This window comes from Scardinius erythrophthalmus (assembly GCF_964197995.2).
Source record: "Scardinius erythrophthalmus genome assembly, chromosome: 21".
Lineage (NCBI taxonomy): Eukaryota > Metazoa > Chordata > Actinopteri > Cypriniformes > Leuciscidae > Scardinius > Scardinius erythrophthalmus.
The window spans coordinates 23,721,369-23,745,743 of record NC_138241.1 but is presented as its reverse complement, the minus strand read 5'-3'; the positions used below and the strand labels follow the sequence as shown (position 1 = coordinate 23,745,743).

General features: G+C 37.7%; 1 protein-coding gene across 1 annotated transcript; it reads left to right on the top strand.

Annotated features, from left to right (window-relative positions):
* Window positions 1-1,412: 1,412 nt before the first annotated feature.
* On the top strand, window positions 1,413-24,256 carry col17a1b (collagen, type XVII, alpha 1b). Its single transcript, XM_081351821.1, has 57 exons — window positions 1,413-1,586; window positions 2,731-2,791; window positions 3,032-3,079; window positions 3,257-3,364; window positions 3,486-3,737; window positions 3,831-3,878; window positions 3,971-4,000; window positions 6,882-6,929; window positions 7,201-7,341; window positions 7,530-7,709; window positions 7,980-8,051; window positions 8,151-8,225; window positions 9,903-9,977; window positions 10,081-10,233; window positions 10,654-10,743; window positions 10,827-10,871; window positions 10,973-11,131; window positions 11,226-11,465; window positions 11,598-11,648; window positions 11,782-11,808; window positions 11,923-11,949; window positions 12,068-12,130; window positions 12,534-12,638; window positions 12,808-12,852; window positions 13,066-13,083; window positions 13,178-13,231; window positions 13,327-13,362; window positions 13,454-13,489; window positions 13,589-13,651; window positions 14,215-14,250; window positions 14,343-14,414; window positions 14,583-14,609; window positions 14,748-14,783; window positions 14,952-14,987; window positions 15,096-15,176; window positions 16,260-16,295; window positions 16,410-16,493; window positions 16,581-16,658; window positions 16,855-16,905; window positions 17,042-17,104; window positions 17,197-17,256; window positions 17,405-17,431; window positions 17,570-17,614; window positions 17,859-17,936; window positions 18,020-18,067; window positions 18,500-18,625; window positions 18,707-18,823; window positions 18,906-19,022; window positions 19,112-19,228; window positions 19,426-19,530; window positions 19,643-19,789; window positions 21,000-21,131; window positions 21,353-21,538; window positions 23,111-23,272; window positions 23,371-23,451; window positions 23,581-23,661; window positions 23,841-24,256. Exons 2-57 carry the CDS (start codon window positions 2,737-2,739, stop codon window positions 23,882-23,884), a joined length of 4,617 nt encoding a protein of 1,538 aa, XP_081207947.1. The 5' UTR covers window positions 1,413-1,586; window positions 2,731-2,736; the 3' UTR covers window positions 23,885-24,256.
* Window positions 24,257-24,375: the final 119 nt, after the last annotated feature.

The following is a 24,375-nucleotide window of genomic DNA, read 5'->3' as shown; positions in this document are numbered from 1 at the left end:
ATGTTGAAATCAATGACTCAAACTCATGAATCCAGGTAATTATATAGTTTATATAACAAACAGCATTGTGCGCACAAAAACATTAGGTAATTAATTAGGGGGAGGGAGAGGGGGTATTTAAGGAACACAATTACAAAGAAAAACATCTAATTGCAAATGAAGATTTGTACATTTGTAGTTCAGCTCATTCATTTTTTTATTCAACCCCATGGCTGTTCTTCCTCTACTGGAAATATTTTATGTCTTGTTATAACTTGTGAAATCATAATTGTTTAATAGCTGTAGACTCATGCACTCTCACATTTTTTCTATATTCGAATGGGTCTAATACACTGGTCAGAGAGAGAGAGAGTGAGACATCCATTATGGGGTGGAGTTAAAGCTTTTGTGACTCATGTGCATTTTTGTATCATCAGGGTGTGGTCAGTGGGGAAAATACATCAATAGAAAAAGTTAAATCACAAGAGAAGCAACACCTTTTTCCCTTGGGAAAGCTTGTATGTCCCTAAATTCCATTAGGAACATTTGCATTGTTCTTTGATCCAGCTCCTCAGATGATTCACTGATAATCATAATAATGAGTAATACATTTACATAATATTTATTATAGCATTAAATCATATCTGTCACAAAAAAACCCTTCCTATTATTGTATAGGATTGGCTAAAAAGGTATGCATGAACACGTGTACATCTGTAAGGACAGGGAGTTAAACTCTTGCTGGAAATGAATGCCAACAGTATCCTCATCTGACCCCATTTCAAATGTTCAGACTGTAAGCAGTTGACAGATTCACAGTAAAATTATTCTAGTCATGTTCCTGCAGTTTCATTAAAGACCATGCTTCCTTTGAGGTATTTGAAAAGTATTTAAGCATGTTTTGATTCCCAGGAAATGCATGAGTCGATCAAATATACCTTGAATGCACTGTATGTTGAAAGAAATGTCTGTCAAATGTTTAATGCTTAATGCATCTAGCACTTGTGCAATAAGAGACAAAGCATGACATTTTGAAGCCTGCTGAATGTATGGTCTATAATGTAATCAAAGTCTTCATGACCTAACTTACAGAGGACATTATTTTACAGACTCTCAAATAAAACATTTGCTAAAATGATTTGTCAGCGGATGTTGAACAAAATGCATTTTCTGTTATGGTTACACTGTTATGCCAACAGTAGTAGATTAAACCTACTTTTTTTTTAACTTAGTTTTATTTTATAGGTGAAGTTACTGACGCACATATAACGCATCCAGCCACACCTGTGTTCACCTGAACATGTCCTAAAGCTTTAGTTTGCAGGAGCATAATGAAAATTGTGATTCCTGAGGCCTGATTGTCTTCTTTAAAAGTCTGTCTGTGTTTACCTGCCAGTACTGGGGAGTGGCTCCATATAAAATCCTACCCTGGAGTCATGTGGAGACTTGCCTATCAAAGTAAAGAGAAAATCAGATAGAAAGCAGCAGAAATCAGGTAACAACATTCATTCTGCACAAGTGAAGTTCTCAGACAGCTCTGAAGTGACCTTACTTTATCTAACATCCAGACAGCCAACCCTTTTCTCTTCAGATTCGAAGGATCGAAGGTAAAACACATTTACATCAAATATAGCCTGTATTTTTTTTACCACATAAAAGTGAAAGTATAAATTAACCATAATAGTTGTTTCAGTTAGCCCATATGTAATTAATCATTTTGTATTGATCTGTAATTATTATTTTCTTAGATGCAGATTCTAAAATGATTGTTTTCTTATATGATTCTAACCATCTGTTGCTCTCCTGAAATACTTGTTTATTTATAAATCCTGATGTGAACAATCAGAATTCTTTGTATCTTGGTTTGGTGTGGGGTTGCACCTGACTTGAAACTGGATTAAAACAGTAGAAAGCAAAACACCTTTATGGTTTTAATGATAAATAAGGGACCATTTCATTAATTATATCTGTGTAAATGTTTATGTTTTATTCTAATCTTCACAGTATGTGGGAAAGAAGTTTGGCTAAACCCTTAGCTGATTCTGAATTGAGTTCTGAAAAGGCATTATTTGTCTATGGGGGCCCATTCACTGAGTTTAGCTTTTTCATTGATGTATTGTGGTTTGCACGGAAACAGTAGCTCTTGCATTTGAAACCGAAGATGTAAAGAGGGTGGGGTGGTGATGAACTGCTTTACTCTCTCCACTGTAAATATGAGACTACCTGTACCTGCAAGTCTTTTGTTGGAACAAGTAATTGTCCCTTAGGCAGGTTTTTTCAGTTAAATACATTAAAGTTAAATACGGGGATGTGCCATTTATAATTACTTTTTGGATATGGTCTGGAATAGTCTTCCATTCTTGCCTTGAAATCTGAGTAGAATATGCCAAGAAACAGAACAAAATCCTTTTGTTTATCAGTGTGCACACATTTTACATTTCTTGTTACTTATTTTGAAGGACATTCAGTCATGTACAATAAAACTCTTATCATGTAAACGCAAATGATTCTGTCATTTCACATAGCAATACATCAAGTTTAATTGATTAAATACTATGTTAACATTTAAGGAAGTTGGCAATATATATATATTGCAGTTATTTTGATCCAGTATATCCTACAGTTCAGCTTTGATAAAAACATCTTGAAGTCATCCATTAATTTGATATACAACTTTTTTTTACAATGAAGACTGATTCTTCTTATCACACGGATTTTAATGATCTGTACCGTTTTGCAACATTTATTTAGCATGGAATGGATGATTTAAGGCAGCAAAGAAACTATCCAGGAGGAAGTTCAGGAGACAGAGGTAAGGATGTTTGAGTGTATTTAATTGCTGTGAATCTGCACCAAAATAGTCTGTGAAGATCTTTTAATTCAGAACACTATCGCCATCTATCAGTTCTGTAATGTTACTGAGAAGCTTGATTATTACACTGATGACTGATGAAGTGGCAGTTTTATTCAGTGGTATTTATACTGCTATATGTTTTTGACTGTCAAAACAAGAACTGTTCACATTTATAAGACATGTATTCTGAAAACACAGGCATCACTGAAACAATCTCTACTACAAGAATTACAGCTTTACCTCCACGTAAGTTATCCCCTGCCATATATATTTTATGTGTTTTCGTTGTGTTTTATTCACATTCAATGCCTTATTCCTCTACAGAATTTGTGCTTCAAGGGGAATTTTCTGTTTGTCATACTGTCAATGTAACTTGAGCATCTTTTCAATATTGCTGTAGTTTATTGTGTTTTTTACCTTCAGGAGGCTTCAGTGCATCCACCAACAAGGGCATGTCAAGCACCTCTGGGTCTCCTGGCCTGGAGAAGAACATTTTGACTCAAAACGGCAGCAGTTCTTTTTTCTCATCCTGTAAGCCAACAAACCATTTGAAATTTCAAATAAACTTGTATAATAACTAAAGACAGAATAGATTAATAAATGTTCTAAGAATTTGTAAATGGCTAAAATTGTCCCTGCTTCTGTGACTCAGCATCTGTGGGGGTGAGTGCAGGTGGGTTAGTCTCTGGATCAAGGGAATATCTGGTAGAGGAGTCATCTGTGAGTAAGAGTAAGAAGGCAGGTGGTGCTTCTGGAGGATTTGAGAGTGTCTCTGGATCAGGATCAGGATCAGGATCAGGATCGGGGTTGAGATCCAGATCCACTGATGGCATGAGAAGAACACAAGACTCCCCTTTGTTTCTGGAGAGGAAAAGCAAAACCACTCATTCACGTCGTTATGATGGTTAGTCACAGCTGAGAAACCTTAAATAAATAAACTAAATCATTTTTGTTAGTCCTTCATTATGCTAGCATGTAATCATTTTTTAAACTTCAGGAAGCTCAAGTGAAAACTCATCCCCAGAGATCACAAGAAAAGACTATGGTAAGACCCTCAGCCACATTAAAAGGATTAACAGGATTTTTATGTGATTGAGACTAGAAATATCATCTTTTGTTTCATTGCTCGGTTTCCAGGTTCAACTAGAGGAAGGAGTCAAAGCAGGGGTGAGATTATTTACACTAATACAAATATATAAATTACTTTGCATAGGTCATCCAGTCAAGTACTATTATCCTATAATATTTTTACTTCCAAAAGGTCAATAGTTTAAAGGAACACTCCACCGTTTTTTCATATTAAACCATGTTATTCCCTTAACTAAGATGAGTTGATACATACCTCTCTCGTCTCAGTGCGTGCACTCAATCGCTCTGGCGCGCAGCGACACTTTGATAGCACTTAGCTTAGCTCAGTTCATTCATTACGATCCAAACAGAGATGAAGTTAGAAGCGACCAAACACCTCCACGTTTTCCCTATTTAAATACAGTTACACGACCAAGTATGGTGACACAAAATAAAACGTGGCGTTTTTCTAAGCGGGTAAAAAGGATAACTATAATGTATGGCGGAATAGCACTTGGGAGCACTGCGACTCGGCGCAGTAAAAAGTCACGTTGGTTCTATTGACAGAAGTGAGAGGGAGAGGGGGAGAGGATTTTTCAGGAGTGATAATATTACTGCGCCGAGTCGAAGTACTCCCAAAAGTGCTATTCCGCCATACATTATAGTTATCCTTTTTACCCGCTTAGAAAAGCGCCACGTTTTATTTTGTGTCACCATACTTGGTCGTGTAACCACTCGTGTAACTGTATTTAAATAGGGAAGATGTGGAGGTGTTTGGTCGCTTCTAGCTTCATCTCTGTTTGGATCCTAATGAATGAACTGGGCTAAGCTAAGTGCTATCAAAATGTCGCCGTGCGCCAGAGCGATTGAGTGCACGCACTGAGACGAGAGAGGTATGTATCAACTCATCTTAGTTAATGGAATAACATAGTTTAATATGAAAAAAAGGTGGAGTGTTCCTTTAAAACCCTGCCCACCACAGACATAATTCACAGGGAGTATTGCTGATTGGCTAAAAATGGTGGGCCACTCCCCAGTCAGGCAGTAGGGACAGTTCATTCATTGAATTACCAAACACATCTTTAATTTAGGCCTGATTCTTTCATTATCAATAATGTTTTACACAACCGATTCTGATTCGTCAATTGAAGCATTCAGCTGTCGAATATTTCTGAAAAATGACTACTGTCCATGTTGAAACTTTGTTCATTCAAATCAATATGCCATGTCCATGTACAGCTGTGGCTAAAAGTATTGACATTGACTTAAATTTTGTGTTTCATAAAGTCAGCTGCTTTAGTTGTTGAGGTGTTGATTCACATTGCTTCTAGATTATTGCGCAGAGTGATCAGATGCATTTTAAATATCAAAAAGCTTAATTGGCCAAAAAATAAACTTAATCACAAAAACCCATATTTCTTTTTTTTTTTTTTTTTGGCCCTGGCACAAAACGGCCAGCTAACATCATTTTACTAATCATATCATCAGCACATGGGAAAGTGTGAACAAGTACTAGTCAGAAGAAATCACTCTTGGATTATAAAATGATTGGATGATTGGATTATAAGAGCAGACTGATTGCTATAAAATGAGAGAAGAAGTGCTTCCAGTCATTGTGTTCTTGTGTTAACAATGGTTACCTCCAAAGACAGACATGCAGACATCATCGCTTTGCCTTAAAATAGCCTCACATACAAGGAAATTGCTGCAAAGAATATTGCACCTGAAAGAACCAATTACCAGATCATCAAAACATCAAGGAGAGAGTTTCAACTCCAGAGTGTCCAGCAAGTGCCAGGACCGTCTCCTCCTGAGGAGTTGGCTACGGAATTGTGTCACCAACAGTGTAGAGCTTGCTCAATATTGGCAGCAGATGGGATGACGGCAAGACTTTTGGACAACGGCTTGGTGTCAAGAAGGGCAGCAAATAAGCCACTTCTCTCCTAGAAACACATCAAGTCATTTTGATAAAACTAAAATTCTGCAGGAAGAAGCTGATGACTGGTGCAAGAAAACTGATACAAAGTTATTTTCTCTTATGAAGAAGAAAATAGTCCGGAGAAGAAAAGCTACCATGTGCCCTGTGTTGTGCCAATAGTGAAGCATCCTGAGACCATCCATGTGTGCTTTTCATCCAAGGGAGTGGGCTCTTTCACAATTCTGCCCAAAAACACTGCTGTGAATAAAGAATGGTATCAAAACATCCTGCAAGAGAAACTTCTCCAATTCAACAAATTGGTGGTGATCCTTGCATTTTCCAGCATGACGGAGCACCATGTCACAATGCAAGAGTGATAATGAAGTGCCTCGAGATCATTACATTGAAATTTTGGATCCATGGCCAGGCAATCTTAATCCCATAAAGAACCTGTGGTCAATGCTCAAAAGGCGAGTGGACAAGCAGAAGCCCACAAATTGTGATCAACTCCGGGCACTAATAAGGCAAGAATGGATCGCCATCAGGATTTGGCCCAGAAGCTGATATCCAGCATTCCAGAGTGAACTGCAGAGGTTATGAAGAAGAAGTGTCAACAACACTGTAAATACTGACTCTTTGCATAAACTGAATGTTTTTTAACAATAAAAGCCTTTAAAACTAATGAAATGTTTTTCACATAATAGAAACATTTGAAAAAGTATCTACTAACACTGAAACAGCAAACTTTGCAAAACACAAAATTTATGTCACTGCCAATACTTTTGGCCATGACTGTGTATAAATTTGAAAAGTAGCAGTCTAATAAGCTTTATAATGTAATTTTCAGGCGTCATTATCATAAAATAAACACTGAAGGACACCGGCACGATGTTCAATATGTCTCAACACTTGGTTTGTGGGACATTACTGATCAGTTCCATACATTAAATATAGAGTATGTGCTAAATGTATGTTAGTGTTGAAATAATGACAAGACAATCATGTTCAAAATTCAAACTCTCTCTATCACTATTATTATCTCTCTTTCTGTGTCTGTTTTAGAGACGGAAATCAGGACCAGACTGCAAAGTGCATCTCCCTCCACTAGATGTATGCTGTCTAATTCTCTTTAATTCAATTATTTCAGGAAATTAAATAAATCGAGATGTAACACTCAACGATAATTAAACTGCATTAAAAAAAAAAAGTGAAATGAACATAACTTTAACTTGGGAAGTTTACAAATTAATTTCACATGTTTTTCCCAGATACTCAAGGAAAAAGCTCAGAAAATATTTAGTTTTGTTCAACACATGAGAGAGTGAACGTAAAAGGCATGTTTAGTCATGAAGTTGTGACTAATACAGTGCTGTTGCTATAGGGACTGAGCTGGATGATGTGAAGAAGCTGTTGAAGGGATCGCGCTCCGCCAGCGTCAGCCCCACACGCTCTCCCTCCTCCTCCCCTCTTCCTATACCTCGCAAGGCCACCACCTTAAACACCAAGATCTCCACCAAGCAAGGTAAGGAAAGCTCAGGCTGATGACAGATAGTAAAGCTTGATTAAACTGCAAGATATCTTTGTATTTAACACTCCTACTACACCTATGGTATGCAGAGCCCATTTATTTTCAAAATTCCCCAGTTCATCTGTGCATAGAAATCTTGTGCTCATTGCCAAAGCGTTAAGACCTCCATTCAATTTTCTCAGTCGAGCAATATGACAGCACTATTCTTGACGCTGACCTTGCCTCGTACACATGGAACTCCTCCACACTGCCCTCTACAGTTTCCACTGGACCTGGAGCTGCTTACGGCTTCCACAGCAACACCAACAACATGTCAACGGGAGCTTCGCTTGTCAGCAGCACATCACCATCCTCCTTATCAGGTCTGCATCGTTGATCACTGTTGACCTGACAATATAGAGAATTGAGCAAGTCATTAATCTAGTAATTGATTGAGGCAAACTTTGAACATAAATATGTAAATCCCTCAAAATCACACCTTGGAAATGACTATTTTCTGGGGTGATTATAAATAAAACTGTGAACACATCAAAACATTCAATTGAAAACACAGTCCTCTAACAGACATACAATGGTATTTTTTATATACATTTTATGTACAAATTCATGTTTTTTTTCTTCTTGAATTACAGTGTATGGCTTCCACAACAATTTAGCTCCTGCTAGTGGAGTTCTAACTTCGAGTGGAGTTAACACAGTCTCAGGTATCCTCTGAGGCATATAATATTAAATAATTGTAATGACATTAGAAGACAATAACATTCCTTGTAAGCATGTTTATTTGTTTATGTGTGTATTTTTAGGATATGGAGTGCAGAAGAATTATTCGACAAGTCCCAACAGCACTTTTGCTGTTAGCACAGGCGTCTCCACTGCAGGTGTTTGTTATTTTTATATTCTGTACAACAATAAGAATGGCCCAGGGTCAGTGTGAGACAGTTTTGGGATAGATGACTGAATCGTCAATTGCTCTGTCAGGCCAATGCTGGATTGTCACCGTATTTTGCATTCATTAATCCTGTGTTTTTCACTGTTTTTTATAAACAAAAGCGTTTATTACTTTTAGTTGAATAATTTAAAGATATTTTTCCCAAAGCCGAAAACCTCACATACAATTTGTTTTAAACTGAATTATTTTGGGTAAAGAAATCCTAACATTTTATGAAATTTATAAAAATGATTTATATAAACATACACTACCATTCAAAATTTTGCGGTCAGTTATAGGGGTCTTACTTGTCTTTTGTTCACCAAGGCTGCATTTGTTTGTTAAAAATACAGTACACCAGTATTATTTAGAAATATTATCACAATTTAAATGAACTGTTTTATGTTAAATGCAGAGGTGGACAAAGTACACAACTTCCTACTTGAGTGAAAGTACAGACACTATAGGCTACTGGTCAAATATTACTACGTTACAAGTAAAAGTTGTAAAGACCGATTTTTACTTAAGTAAAAGTACAGAAGTACTTGTTTTTAAAAGTACTTAAGTATCAAAAGTAAAAAGTAAAATGCATTGTTTTACTGTTGTTGCATTGTTGTATGTAATACTTACAATAACTTATGCCTCTGAATCTATGTCTGCCTACCTACACTCATATCAATATCAAATTTATTTCTAGAACACAGTTCCAGTAGTGGGATTAAATGTGAGATTGAATAAGTGCACTCAATAATGTCCACAATGGTTTCGGACACCCAAATGGCTGTTCCCTCAAATAGTGCCCTATTTAAAGTTGTTTTGTTTTTAGTATGAATATGTTGCCTTACTGTTGAGATGACAAATGACAAAACAATGACAAAGTTTGCATTTAGAAGACCAAACCGAACGTTAAAAATGAAAATCAGGTTGATCTCAGAATTCAACGACAGAATAATCTCCAACGTTGGACAGATATTCTGACGTCAACCCGACTTTCATTTCCAACCAAAATCCAACATCTGTCCGACGTCGGGTTCTGACGTCTATCCGACTTAATTTTCCGACCAAAATTCAACCCTGCAACTAAAATCATCTCATGACTGACGTTACTACTTTCTACTCAAGGACCTTGACAGAATTGTAGTGGAGTAAAAAGTACGATATTTGTCTTTCAAATGTAGTAAATTTAAAGTAAAAAGTTTCCAGAAAAAAATAACACTCAAGTAAAGTACAGATACTCAAAAAGTGTACTTAATTAGTAGCCTACTCAAGTAAATGTACTTTGTTACTGTCCACCTCTGGTTAAATGTAATTTATTCCTGTGATGGCGAAGCTGAAATTCTAGCGGCCATTACTCCAGTCTTCAGAGTCACATGATTCTTCAGAAATCATTCTAAAAAAATTCAGAATAAATAGAAAGTTCAAAAGAAACTTCTTTCAACTATGTAAAAGTTTTTACCGTCACTTTTGATCAATTTATAATAATATATTTTAATTTAGTCAGGACACGTAAAAATCATTGCTTGTAATCACTGTTTAAACAGGGACACTGTGCCCTTTTAAAAGAGGTGGCAAATAGATACTTGACATTTGAACATGATTATTTATTTGTTGATATGTGTATTTCTAGGATATGGTGTGCAGAAGAATTATTCCTCAAGTCCCAACAGCAGTCTTGCTGTTAGCACAGGCGTCTCCACAGCAGGTGTTTGTTATAGTCACTCAGTAAAGGTTTTATAGTTACTGTAGTTCTCAAAAGACGTAGCGATTGTCACATAATAAACAAGAAGACTTGGTGTCACATTTAGGAACTGGTACAAGGACCCTTAATGAGAATGTGCCAAAGAGATACCTGACGCTGGAGAAGGAGAACATTCCAGTGAAGAGAGACACCGACGAATTTATCCTGACCAAAGACAGTGGCAAGCACTTTACCACCAGCGCCCCCAATGGGACAACAGGTAAACACATGACTGAATGTTGTATTCTATGTTGTAGTAGACTGATAGTTCACCCAAATATGAAAATTTCTCCTGTTGAACACAAAATAACATATTTAAAAAAATATTGGGAACCAGACAGTTGACGGCACCCATTGACTTCCATAGAATTTTGCTTCCTACTATGGAAGTCAATGGCTACTGTCCACTGTCTGTTTACCGACATTCTTTAAAATATGTTATTATATGTTAAAATATGTTATATATGTTCAATAGTAGAAAGAAACTTATACATGTTTGGAACAACATGAAGGTGAGTAAATTATGACAACATTTTTATTTTTGGGTGAACTATCCCTTTAAAGTGATTTACAATACAAAATGATTGATGTTTTGATCTACTCTAACACTACATATTGATTAACTTGATTGATTTTAAAGGGTCATATTCAGATGTTTCAGTGAAGAAGGAAACTATGATGACCAGCTACTCTGAAAGTGTTCCTGTGAAGTCTAGCTCTGGCACACATTGTAAGGGACTTAATTTTCATGTATCATTATATTGTTTAATATAAAATTAATATGTGATTTTTAAAAATGTTACCCCTCCAAAGATGGGTCTACGTCAGTGTCAACAAAAGATAAAGCTACTTATGCAGGTAAAACTTTTTATTTGTGAAACTATTGCACACAACACGGTATAGAGTCACACTGTATACAACTGGGAATCACCTGTCTCTTGATATTTGCGTTCTGTCAGAGATTCATAAGGCTAAGCTTAAGGATGAGGATGACTGTAAGTGTGGAGGGGGCCTCTGTGGATGTGGGCCAAACTGCTGTTCCTGGTGGAAGTGGCTGCTGGGTTTTTTGCTCAGCCTCCTGCTGCTCCTCGGCCTTCTGTTTGGACTCATTGCTCTATGTAAGATTTGGATATCTAGATTAGAAACTTAAGTAAACATAATGTGCTGTTGCATATAGTCTTCTAATCTGTTGCTAATCTCTTTTCCTTGAAGCTGAGGAGGTAAAGAAACTAAAGTCTCGTGTCAGCGCTCTTGAGGGAATATCTTCCTCCATGAATGCCCGCACAAGTCGTCTGTCTGCTCCTATTGATGACACTGACATATATAAAGATGCTGGAAGTAAAGCAGCATTTGCTAATTCACTGGATTCTGCAGTTTATTCAGACAGTTCTGTACTGCAGGGAAATGTAAAGCAAATACTGAGAGCAGAGCTGCAGTCTGAAGCAATGAAAGGTACAAGTGAAAACAGTTCTGCTCAAACACACATAAACATCGAAACATACATTTTATAGAAATGCATATATTTGATTATTAAATGCATTTATATGCAAACACAATACTTATAACTTTTGTGTGTGTATCTAGCCTTCCTTGCTTCTTCAGTTAAAGCTGAAAGAGGACTTCCAGGGCCAAAAGGTACATCAGATATTCTGTTTTTACTGAGCACACATTACAGAAAACCGAATTTATAACTTCTATTGAGATTTAATAGAGAGCTGATTTCCTATCACTGCCACCATCACACCTTTACTCTTTTCATCACTTTCAGGTGAAAATGGATCTCCAGGGACGAGGGGTTTGTACAGTTTTAAAATCAATTATGCTATCTGTAAATTCAATTAACTTTTTATCTTTTTATATTGAAATGCGTACAGTTGTAAACATGATTTTTTTCAAACCTGTTTTTCAGGAGACAATGGTTTTCCAGGGCTGCCAGGTAAGAACAATGCTTGGTCTTCTTGCAGAACTAAAGTCTTAACAGTTGTGCAGCAAAATAATACATACACACATATTATATATATATAAAAAAAATATTTTTTTTGTTGTATCTGTAGGTCCACCAGGAATACCAGGAAATCCCGGAAGGGAAGGACAAAAAGGGGAGAAAGGAAGTGCAGGTACCTGAAACTTGACACAATTCTTTTATTTTCTGGAAAACGATCACGATCATCCATTCTATTTCAATCTACAATTACCCAAAAAGTTAAGGCTTAGAGGTTCAGATTTATATGCAGTTCATAAATGCTGAAGCTAACAGGTGCTATTGCTGTAGCAATAACAAATAGCTTTAAATAAAGTCAGTTAGTCCCAAACTCCTGTACTTCCTCCATTCATACACTCCAGATTACAGCCTAGTCCCTTGCTACATTTAGGAAACATATAAGACACATTTCTACTGTGAACACATGACTCAGTTCTGTTAATGCTCTTACTCTTTCTGAAAAAGAATGAACCTTTTCTAAAGATGTTGCCTCATGGAAACTTGTATGCTAAAGTTGTAAGCTAAAATGTATGTGATAGGTGAACATGGTGCAGAAGGACGTCCAGGATTCAGGGGAAGAGATGGTCAACCTGGACCCCGTGGAGACCCAGGACCTCCTGGAGCAGGAGAGAAGGGTGAAAGGGGTAAGATACTGCATGTATTGAGAATTTGGCTCTTGAAACACGATCTTAGCATTTAATTCTTAGTACTTAATTCACACAATTTAAGTTCTCATAAACAACATAAATGTGAGATTTAAGCTTCTGTTTTGATCATATTAACAATGTGTTTGTGTATCTGTTCGTTCTCTAGGTATTCCTGGCTCTCCTGGTCAAGTTGGTGCACCTGGGCCTAAAGGTCAATACAAAACACAGTTTATATTATTATTTTTATTGTTGTTGTTTTTATTTGGGTAATAAAAGCTGATACAGTATGGTTTAAGATGTGAGTCATTGAGCAAATGCATTGCATATACTTACGTATAAATGTTTAGCCTACCTAATCATTAAGCAGTAATTAATTATAAGTATGCGTTTGATCTTTGTTCTCTTTTTGTCTATTTTTCAACAGGTGCTAGTGGTTTACATGGTAATCAACTCTTTCTTTGAACAATTTTAGTGGCATTGTGTATTTGTTTTCATCATATAATGACATTACATGTGAAAAACATTTTTTTGTGCAGGTGAACAAGGCCCTCAAGGCTTCAGAGGTGAACCTGGCACTGTCGGACCTAAAGGTGTGTAGCCCGATGTAAACTTGGTGCATTTTTACAAAGCAATAAGCCTACATAAAATCGTAATGTTTATAGATTTAAAAAAAAATTCTTTACAGGTGATAGAGGCCTTCCTGGTCCACCTGGAAGTAAAGGTTTGTAACCAATTATATGTCAGCCTAACATTACCAATGTATTTATGAAGTCAATGTGAATTCAAGTAAAATGATGTGTGTGTTGCATCAGGTGATCATGGTGATTTAGGAGACAAGGGATTGCCAGGTATGTATGTTTAGACTGAGCCATATCAAAGAACTTGATTAATTTGAGCCATGTTCACAAATATATGATTCAGTGTTAAATCACTATACCCTTCATCAGGTATTCCTGGTGCTGCAGGACGACAGGGACCAGCTGGTGAGAAAGGAGCTAAAGGAGAACCCGGTAATTCTTCTTTTGCCATTTTAGAACACCTAAAGAACAGCCATAGGAAGTGATAGGAAGAGAAGTGTGGATTGGGATTGTCAGAGTCAAAGGTTTTTCATGGATTGCCTGTACAGTCCAACATGCAACATCTGACAGAGCTGGATTTCTAATCGTCAAATCTCTAAAAACATTATTGTTTTTTCATTGTGTGGGTGCTAGTGAAATTACACCACCGTTCAAAAGTTTGGGGTTTGTGCTACTAAATTTGACATAAGATACCAAAATCGTACCAACCCCAAACATTTATTTATACAGTTGTGTAAATAAAGTCTGTCTCAAATAGTTCGAAAAGGAAATCCATGAAAAATGTCCAGAAATTGTTTGTGATAATTATTTGTTATCTAAAGCGATTTCCCCCAAAATAATATCACTACTTAATATCACTATATTGTATATTTACACTCAGTTGCTTAGCTGCATGGCACAGATTAAAGCTCCATTATTACCTGGACCTCTTTAATGCAAATCTTGTATTGGTGTAAAATAAGTCCCCAGATAGTAATTCTGTCATTTCATACTAGGGCCTCAAGGAGCTGATGGTGAAAAGGGCCAAAGAGGTGAGTGGCATTTTCAGAATTTGATGATTTCAAACTAAAGAATGTTTTTCAATCTGCAAATTTGTATTGTGTATCATTTTGTTCATATCTAGGTGAGTCAGGCTCAATTGGCTTGCCAGGAATCAGAGGACCACCTGGACCACTCGGTGATTCTGGGCAACCAGGTATAAAAGCATGTAGAAAATCATGATCCTCATTCTTAGAAAATTATCTTAAGCTGCATAGTTATAGCACAGTTCCCATCATTCACCATGTGATAAATATAATAACTAAAATTTGATGGTGCATTGAGTTTGATTCTCTATCTTTTTCTACTGTTCTCTTTGAATCAGGAACTCCAGGGATTCAAGGACCTCCAGGTAACCTGTCACTTAAACTTCATTATATTCTCTACCCAAGTTATGTGTTTTATTTTTGTGCAATTAAGATTGTTATAATATTTCTCAATTATGTATGAAGCTGTAATGGTGATCATTGTTTGTTTTCTTTTGTCATAGGCCTACCTGGCAATCCTGGTCAGCCTGGAGCTAAAGGTGCTTGTGTGAAAACATCAGTATTAATGAAACAGACTATAGGATCAATGTTTAGCTGCTTTTTGAAGTTTTTAGCTGTATATTTTATTTTATTATTGGACATTACAATTATGATAGGTACAACTATGCATATCAATGTCCTGATAAGTAATCTTAAAACGTTCACAGGTGAGACTGGTGAGCATGGAAGAGTGATCAATGCAGGTAAGATTAAGTGAAGCATTAAAACATATTTAACAGGTCACTGTGCACAGTGTGTTGTGAACATGAATTGTGAGTAAATCTGAAGTGAAAAACTGCTTGATTTTGCAGCAGGTTCTAACTCAGTGGCAATCCCAGGGCCGCCTGGAAGCCCCGGTCCTCCTGGCCCAACTGGCTCACCAGGACTCTCAGGTATGTTCATAATCATAAACTGTTAAAAACAACCAAACAAAACCCAGATTAAAAATTCAGCCAAATCAAAATACCTTCCTCCTGTTAACCAGTAAACTCACTGTGCCAGGAACGTTTGTTGATTAAACACATTTTAGATATTATTAATAATGACAACTTGCCTGTCATTTTACATACATAAATTTGTGTATATTTTTTAAAAAAATACACCGAATGACATACAGTGCTATGCATAAGTTTAGACACCCATGCTAAACTTAATGCCTTAATTTAAACAATTAGGAAAAATCAAACCTTTAAGGACACCAATTTTCTTTGTGAATGAATAATGTATCGTACATAAATAAATGTTCTTCCTTAAAATACAGGGTGCATAAGTTTGGACACCCCTATGTTAAATTCCCATAGAGGCAGGCAGATTTTTATTTTTAAAGGCCAGTTACTTCATGGATCCAGGATACTATGCATCCTGATAAAGTTCCCTTGGCCTTTGGAATTAAAATAGCCCCACACCATCACATAGCCTTCACCATACCTAGAGTTTGGCATGGTTTTATTTCAGTTAGCCTAATAGCTGGTTTGATTTGCATTGAGAGATGATCTTATGGAAAGTACTCCATGCCAATCTCTAGGTATGGTGAAGGCTATGTGATGATGTGGGGCTATTTTAATTCCAAAGGCCAAGGGAACTTTATCAGGATGCATAGTATCCTGGATCCATGAAGTAACTGGCCTTTAAAAATAAAAATCTGCCTGCCTCTATGGGAATTTAACATAGGGGTGTCCAAACTTATGCACCCTGTATTTTAAGGAAGAACATTTATTTATTTACGATACATTATTCATTCACAAAGAAAATTGGTGTCCTTAAAGGTTGGATTTTTCCTAATTTTTTAAATTAAGGCATTAAGTTCAATTTCCAAAAGATGATTTTTTATTCCTCTTTTTAGTCAACTTTAGCATGGGTGTCTAAACTTGTGCATAGCACTGTACTTGAACTATTTACACCGTATAGATACACGTTTATATATAAACTATATATTTATAATGTGCCTTTGTGATACATCTGTTTTGTAATGCTAGGTCCCGTTGGCCCTGCTGGACATCCTGGTCAGCCTGGTAAAATTGCATTTTGTATCTGGTGTTGCTATTTAATATTGTATATGAGTAAAATATAAATTATTATCAAATGACTTTCCATGCATCCATGCATCTACCTTGATTTTTGTGCAGGTCTTAAAGGTGATAAGGGAGATCAAGGAGAACCGGGTATTGTTGTGAAGACTGGTGAGACTTTGGTTTCATCGCGTGCAGAAAGTAAGTCTTTATTTTAACAATCTAATTTAAACATTAGTAGCTTATAGAAATGCATTCACATAATGCTTGTATGTCTGTCATTTTTAGGACAGTATGGGGCTGCAAATGTTGCTGTTACTGGACCACCAGGTCCTCCTGGCCCCCCAGGGCCTCCTGGACGTCCAGGTAAAGTAACATTATCCATGAAACAATTTTTTTCTTTGGCACATTAATTAAGTTTTAATTTTAATTAATTTTAAGTTTTCTTTTGTGAAGTTCATGAAGTAAAGTTCAAGTTCATGAAATGTTAAAGTTATGGATATGACAAAATACACCAGTGTTTAAAAAACAATTTTAGATGTTCATTTTTAATCTCCAATAGGAGATTCCAGAGCAGGTCCACCGGGACCACCAGGTTTACCAGGCTCAGCAGGTAAGATGATGTGAAGCAGTACTTTACACAAAATATGACATCTTTAATTTTTTGGCCAATTGTACATCTCACTCTACTACTAACGCATACTCTATAATGGCATACTTTTCTCAACTCTTCTGTTACTGTGTAATAGGATATGGCAGACCTGGTCCTAAAGGAGACAAGGGAGATCCAGGAAACTTTGTGCCTAATTCAGGTTGGATTACAGCATATGCCTGGTATTATACATTATTGTAATGGTGTTGTGGTTTTTGAAGTCTCACAGCTTTACAAATGTTGCGTACACAGGAACATATTTTGCGGGACCACCTGGGCCGCCAGGACCCACAGGGCCTAAAGGAGCGACAGGTGAGTCTTACCTACAACTGGAGTTTTGTTGATTCTTAGTACTTTTCTTCCAACCTATTGTCAGTGAAAACACCATGCGTGTGAAATGTGATGTCAGAGAGTAGTTTAACTATTATCTGATATCTAATTATATATATGTAAACTTCAGGTGCCCAAGGTCCAAGAGGATATCAAGGTAAGGGTTTCTTCTCCAACTAATTCTGAATATGGGTGACAAGAATTATATGAACCGTAAAACACATAAAATACTCAGATGGATCACCACATGCCTTATAATAGTGCTTTGTTTGCCATATGTGATATTATTTTTTAGGGGAATCAGGTCAGCCTGGCCTTCCAGGGAGTCCCGGTAGAGTTAGTAAGTTATCTTTTTTTTTTTTTTACACTCAAAGCAACATATTTAGTCAATAATGAGTCAGTTTTAATTATATTTTGTGTGCCTGTTTAGTTGGTTTATGGCACTTAGCCTCTACAATACTTAATTTGCTGTTGATTTAAATATTGTAAATAGATTATAAAACATCTGACACAAAGAGGAACAGTTTTTAAGTGTTCATAAAAGCTATAATAAATATTGAATTAATCTTTATTATACTCTTTAGTCTCTGAGTACGGTGTCGCTCAAGGGCCACCTGGTCCTCCAGGGCTTCCTGGACCGCCTGGACGAGAGGGCCGTAAAGGTAAATAACTTGAATAATGATGAGACATTGTATTCAGGTATATTAATATCTACAGTACAATAATTTGTAAAATAATTTCTCAGGGGATCCTGGAGTACCAGGTTTATCAGCATCACAAGGAGAGTCAAGAGGTAAATCTTAGTATGATGTACTGGATATGTATTAAAGGAATAGTTCACCACAAAATTTAAATGTTGTCATCAATTACAAACCCATAAGCATTTATTCATCTTCAAAACACAAATTAGGATATTCTTTTATTTTTGGGTGAACTACCCCTTTAAGCTATTGACTTGTCTAACCAGTCTTTACCTCTTTAGTGAAAAAATTGTAACTGAGCAATTTGTTTGCTGTCACCGAAAATAAAACCATATTCATTAATATAAATTTACAAAGTTGGATACCTCAGTGTTGGATACCTCATTTTGGAAAAATATAATGGACCCACTAGAGCTGTTTGGGAATTACACTGACCTCAAGTTGCACCATTATTAGATTAGTAGATGAGTTTCCCAAAGCAAAACAATGCCGTAACTCTCTGTATCACTTCTCATTGTCATCAGTCTCGGTATCAGGAGCAGTTGCAGTCGGGCCCCAGGGGCGGCCTGGTCCTCCAGGACCCCCTGGTCCACCCGGTGGATCCCATTCTGCCTCAGACTATCGGCGTTACATCATGGAGTATATGCAAAGTGAGTACCTGTTTGTTTGGATGATCACATTCCTTCTACTGAAGGTCATTTCCTCATGAATGTGTCATGTTCTTTCCACAGGTGACAGCATGAGGCAGCATTTGTCTAGTATTCAGGGACCACCAGGTCCACCAGGTCCACCTGGAGCTTCAATGTCTGTAGAGGACATTGCATCTCGGGTCATCGCTTACATTCAGCGTAAGTTAAGATGTAATCTGTGCCGTTTAAAATGTATGTCTGTGTCTCCTGCTGCATTTGTAGTAAAATATTATTGTTTCAGGCTCTGGAATCAGTGGTAGCATTATTAGCCAAGGTGCTCAAGGTCCTCCAGGACTTCCTGGCCCTCCTGGCCCACCTGGAAGTATAACTGCTGACTACATCATTTCCCTTTTACAGAGTGAGTAAACCATATCAGATCCACTTATGTATATACAGCCTTTTGAGTCTTGAATCTGGGAACTGACCCAGTGACTTTCTTGTGCTTAGGAGAAGATGTGAGGCGTTATGTGGTTGGCCCTCCAGGACCATCGGGTTCACCGGGGATTAGTGCTAGTACCTTTAATGCACAGGAAGTGGCAAACTATGCCATCAGAATAATGAATGGTGTGTCTTCAACCCCAATTCTATGTTAAAGCTGCAATAGATTGAATTTTGTCCCAGACAGCAACACAGTGTCGGCCCAGATCCGGCCCACATCTGGTACACGTAGAAACAACATGTACCAGACGTGGGCCAGATCTGGGCCGACACTATTTTGTTGTCAGGGGTAAGTCCAATGTCATTTGTGAATTTGTTTTTAGAGCAGGGGATTACAAGCAGACCTGGACCACCAGGCCCTCCGGGCCCACCTGGCCTACCTGGCCAAGCAGGTGCTACCTACAGCGACATAACAGCTCTTATTCAGAGTATGTGATTCTTTTTCAAATTTAAAAATAATTTTTCATTATGTGTTTTATAACAGTACATGCACATGTGAAGGGTTTCCTCTCCTTAAATTCCCCTTGAATGTGTTTGAAGGGTCAGGGCTTGGGGGAGGCGCTGGACGCCCAGGGCCCCCTGGTCCTCAGGGAATACAGGGACCTCCTGGTCCGCCTGGTGCCACAGGAGGCAGCTCCCCTGCAATCTCAGGTTACAGATTGGAGGACATCCAGCTCTACCTGCAGAGTGAGTTGTCCAATGGGTTTTATTCTACTGTCTGAGGCCCTTTTTACCCCTGGTATTAGGATGTGTTTTTTCAGTTCCCCAACCACAAGTGGTCAACCGAGATGCATTATCGTTTATATGCATCACTGCTTAACATGCATGCATGCAGTCTCACTTTGTGTGGACCCTCCACCATTATTCCGTCACACTCTACATCACTTTTGTGTGAGCACCGAGTGCAGCGCACAAATACTGTTGAATTGATCAAACCATTACGCTGGTTGTGAGTGAGCGGGAAAGGAAGCTGTTGTAAAGTTTTTCTTTCTTCAAAGCAGAGACCAGGAGACAGTCGGGATCGCGTTCAACGGAAGTTATTCTTTATTGAGAACTCCTCTGTACGTGGCTGTAGAAACTTCCAACATGATCTGATCTAACATAACTTTACATGTTATCTTATAGGCATTTTAGGAGAAGGGACTTTTTGAAGGTGGAGACAAATACAAACAAAGCATGTAAATGAGGTATACAGGTTAAGGTAACCTGCCCCAGACCCCAGCGTGTTTACCAGTATCAATTTAATCAGCATACCTATTCAAATGCTGATACTGGCCAGGAAACTCTGGTTCCACGGGCCATCCCAGAGCCATTTAAGACAAAGGGTGCATCTTGGAGCTACTGGCTAGAGCCATTAAAGACTCATTTAAAACACAATAGAGAAAACAGGTCTGGTAGGAATAGGAGACTCTTGCTAGAGACTCAATAATCACTTTCTCAGTTTATATACTATCTAAATTAAAACCTCAAATGCTAAAATCAGTATTCTTCACCGTGATGTTATGTAAGGAAACATATCTGAAATAGATTCTTAAATTTGGATCCCTTCAAAGCAAATGGAAAGGATACGAATGGTAACGGCGACACATAATCCATGTGTTATGACTCTCACATTCTAGGTCAGTGGGTGGAGAGCAGGCAGTCTTTTTGGCTGTTTGGCGAACACATTGAGCATCTACACTATGAAAGCAGTCCAGTCGCATACGTTTTCGACTACCCTTGGAAGCAGTTGAAAGTGGACAAGCTCAAAATGTTTTTGACCATGTTTACACTTGTGTTTAAAGCTGTCCACTTGTTAATGGATAGACGAAAAGGCATCTTAATACCAGGTGTAAATAGGGCCTTATATATACCTGCAATGTTACAAAAAATCATTATGTGATTCTGTGGTATTTAGAGTCTGGTTTTAGGGGACCTCCTGGTCCACCAGGACCCCAGGGTCCTCCAGGTGACACCAGGGGCCTTGAATCATATACAGGATCTTCTGCGCGAGAACAGATCCGTGCTGAGCTGCAGGATTACTTGAACAGTGAGTGTCACTCACCACATGCTCTAATCCAGAAACTGACACCTCAGTGTAACTTTACATTGGACACTTTCACTTGGTGGATGTCTGACTGATTTAACAAGTGATCTCACTCCATTCTAGATTCTGAAAGTTGAATGCATGATTTGTTGAACTCCCAGATTTGTCTCACCAGTTTCTGCAAACGCTTTTACCACATCAATAAATAGTTTCATTTTTTTCAGGTGACACTATGAGGCGCTATCTTCACAGTCCCCCTGGGCCTCCCGGACCCCCTGGCCAGAAGGGTGAACGTGGTGACCCCGGACACAGTTATCAGAATGCCAGAAGCCAACACCGCTTTGGCACGGAGATCAGTGAACCAGTGGACTACTCCAATGTTGCAATAAAAGTAACCGATTACATTAAAAGTGAGTACAGTATCACTCAAGTCATATGCACCACAGTTATATTCATAATGAAGCTGTAAAAGTAACTTAAATTTGTGTTTCTGAAAGAAATATCCAAACATACAATGCAGCAAAAGAATTGAGTAATAATTTTAGGTAAGTGTTGATCACAAGTACTGATATTTAGTCCAAAACAAGTGACTGTCTTTAAAGTAAGCCATTGAATCATTCATTTAGGTGATTTGTTCTATTCTCTTAGTACTTCTGAATAATTACTTCATGTTCTATTTAGTATGAATGTAAGTCAGATCTTCTGTATTTGTCATGTTGTCATTGTCATGTGACCTACCAATGTCAGTTGTGTCACTTCACTGCCATTTATCCCTTAGGGGATAGTGAATTGTCCTTTGGATGCGCACTTCAGAATATCGACCGATGCAAGGCTGTAACCGTGGGCCTCATTTATAAAAGTACTACGCACAGATTTGATCTTAGAGTGTGCATACGCTAAAATCCACAGCAACATTCATTTTTATAAAAAAGTTTACAAGATTGAAACCATTCAGCTTTGCACAATTGCAAGATTATTTGCAATTTATAAATTTCAAATTTGGAAGAGAGACGTACAAACCTTTTTTTGTGTGTGTATCACACATACGCACATTTGAGAAATGATCGTAAGATCAAATGTAGGACGGCCACATTTCATAAATAAAGTCCCATGTCTTGAAGATTGGGGAAGACCAAACCAGTGTTTAGGAGGAGGGTAATAATAATGGGTGTAATGGTCTTTTATTTAAGGAAATTAAACAAGTAAAGAATTTAAAGGCAAAAATAGCCTACATTTATTTTAAAGCAAATATTTTTATTTTTAAAATATGCACACACTTGACGTGTAATTTTTTGCCTAATTTGCCTAAAAAAAGCTCTGTTAATGTTTTTGTTGCCCCGTCACATTCAATTATGAATTACAAGAAGCTTTGTGCTGGAATTCATGCTCGCCTTCTGCCTTCTTTGACCGCTGAGGCAGACCATCTTAAAAACGTTACTTTCAAAACTTTTTTTTTCATCCTAACAACAGAGTGTTTTGTGTAATGTAGTGCAGGAAAGCAGCATCAGAAATATCAAATATTTGGGGGTCCCCATCAATGTCTATGGTGGTTATGGCCCTGACCCGAAGTAGTAGGTCATCTGGGTAGATTGTACCTACTGTTTTACGAGTACTGTGAATTCGGGCGTACTAGCCATTTCATACTGTTGTTTAGTCAACTATTTAGTAGGGAAGAATGCATTTTTGGTGCAGCCAGTTTTTGAGTCACTTGGTTGATTCATTCAAAAACTCCACTACTGTGTGTTGGCTTAGTTTGGTACTACGAGTATCTGGCGATGGTGTCTACAAAAAAAGGCAAAATAGTTATAACAAAGCACTGTAATAAAAAGCAAATCCATCCATTTTTCCAACCCGCTTGTCCCAAGTGGTGCTGCAGGGATGCTGGAGTTAATCCCAGCTTTTTGGGCCAGGGAAACACAGTGAACTGATGGCCAGTCCATCACAGGGATAATAAGCAAACCCATGTCACTCTTTTCCATTAGATCAAGGTCTACTACAGGACCTGACAGAGGGATACTGGAGAACACAAGCAGGAAGGATCCAAGGACCTGCTGGGCCTCCTGGCCCTCCTGGCCCACCCGGGTACAGCCGTGTGATTGCTGCCTATGGGAACGTGACTGCAGACCTCATGGACTTCTTTAGAAGTCAGTGTCTACTTTTACACATATATGCAGATTATAGATTTAATTACCACATTTGGCTTGTATTAATATTTATTTTTGCCTAAACATTATCTATTTAGCACATGGGACCATCCCAGGGCCTCCTGGCAGGCCAGGACACAAAGGGGACAGAGGATACCCAGGACCTAAAGGAGACAAAGGTACCAGTCATCACTGATTTAGCTATTCAGGACAAAATCAAACAGGAAATCAGCTAAAGCGCTGCCCGATTAAACATGAAAGTGAAGAGCTGTGAATATTAAGCTGTATGGTATGTATGTGATCTACAGGGGAAACAGGGAGCTCAGGGATACCAGGCCTCCCGGGACAAAGAGGACTGGAGGGACCACGGGGAGTAAAGGGTGAAAAAGGTTAGAATAGTATACTCATCATATATCCTAGCATGATGTTACATTCAAAGTTCATTCAATATATTCAAAGTTATGTCACATCAACCAGCATCTAAAAATCATCAATGATGACGTATTTGAAGGCAGCACTGGATCCAGCAGGCACTCTGACATGCATCTCTCTCAATATTGAACTTTAGGTGATGTCCAGACTGGTAGATGGGTACGGACCACTGGTGTGTAAGGGCGTTTGCAGCAGCACACTTTCGTGGATGCACTGACAGCGAAAAGAAATCTTTAAGATGATAAATCCATAAACTAGCCTCTCCTTATGAAGTAACAGTTTAGAGGCTTGTTTGGTTCCTATTTTATCACACTATGCAGTTTTATATTCAAACCAATGCATGCAATATTATAATTCATACATTCAAAACAATTTTCAGCTTTACTAACATGGGTTTAAGACATCAGTCTTTAGTCTTCATTATTATGCATTTAGCACTTGAAATGTACTTTTTATCCGATAGTGGACTTTGTAATTGCCTTTATTTTATGATTTAAAACAAAATAAATTTTTTTTTTGTATTATATAAATTTGTCCATGGTGAAGTCTTGCAATGCAAACACACAAATCAAATCAGAATGTAACGGATACACCAAACAAAAAGGTATTTTAAGCACCTGAGATAGACCATGTGATGTAACATGACTCACTTTACAAGAGCCACTGAATCT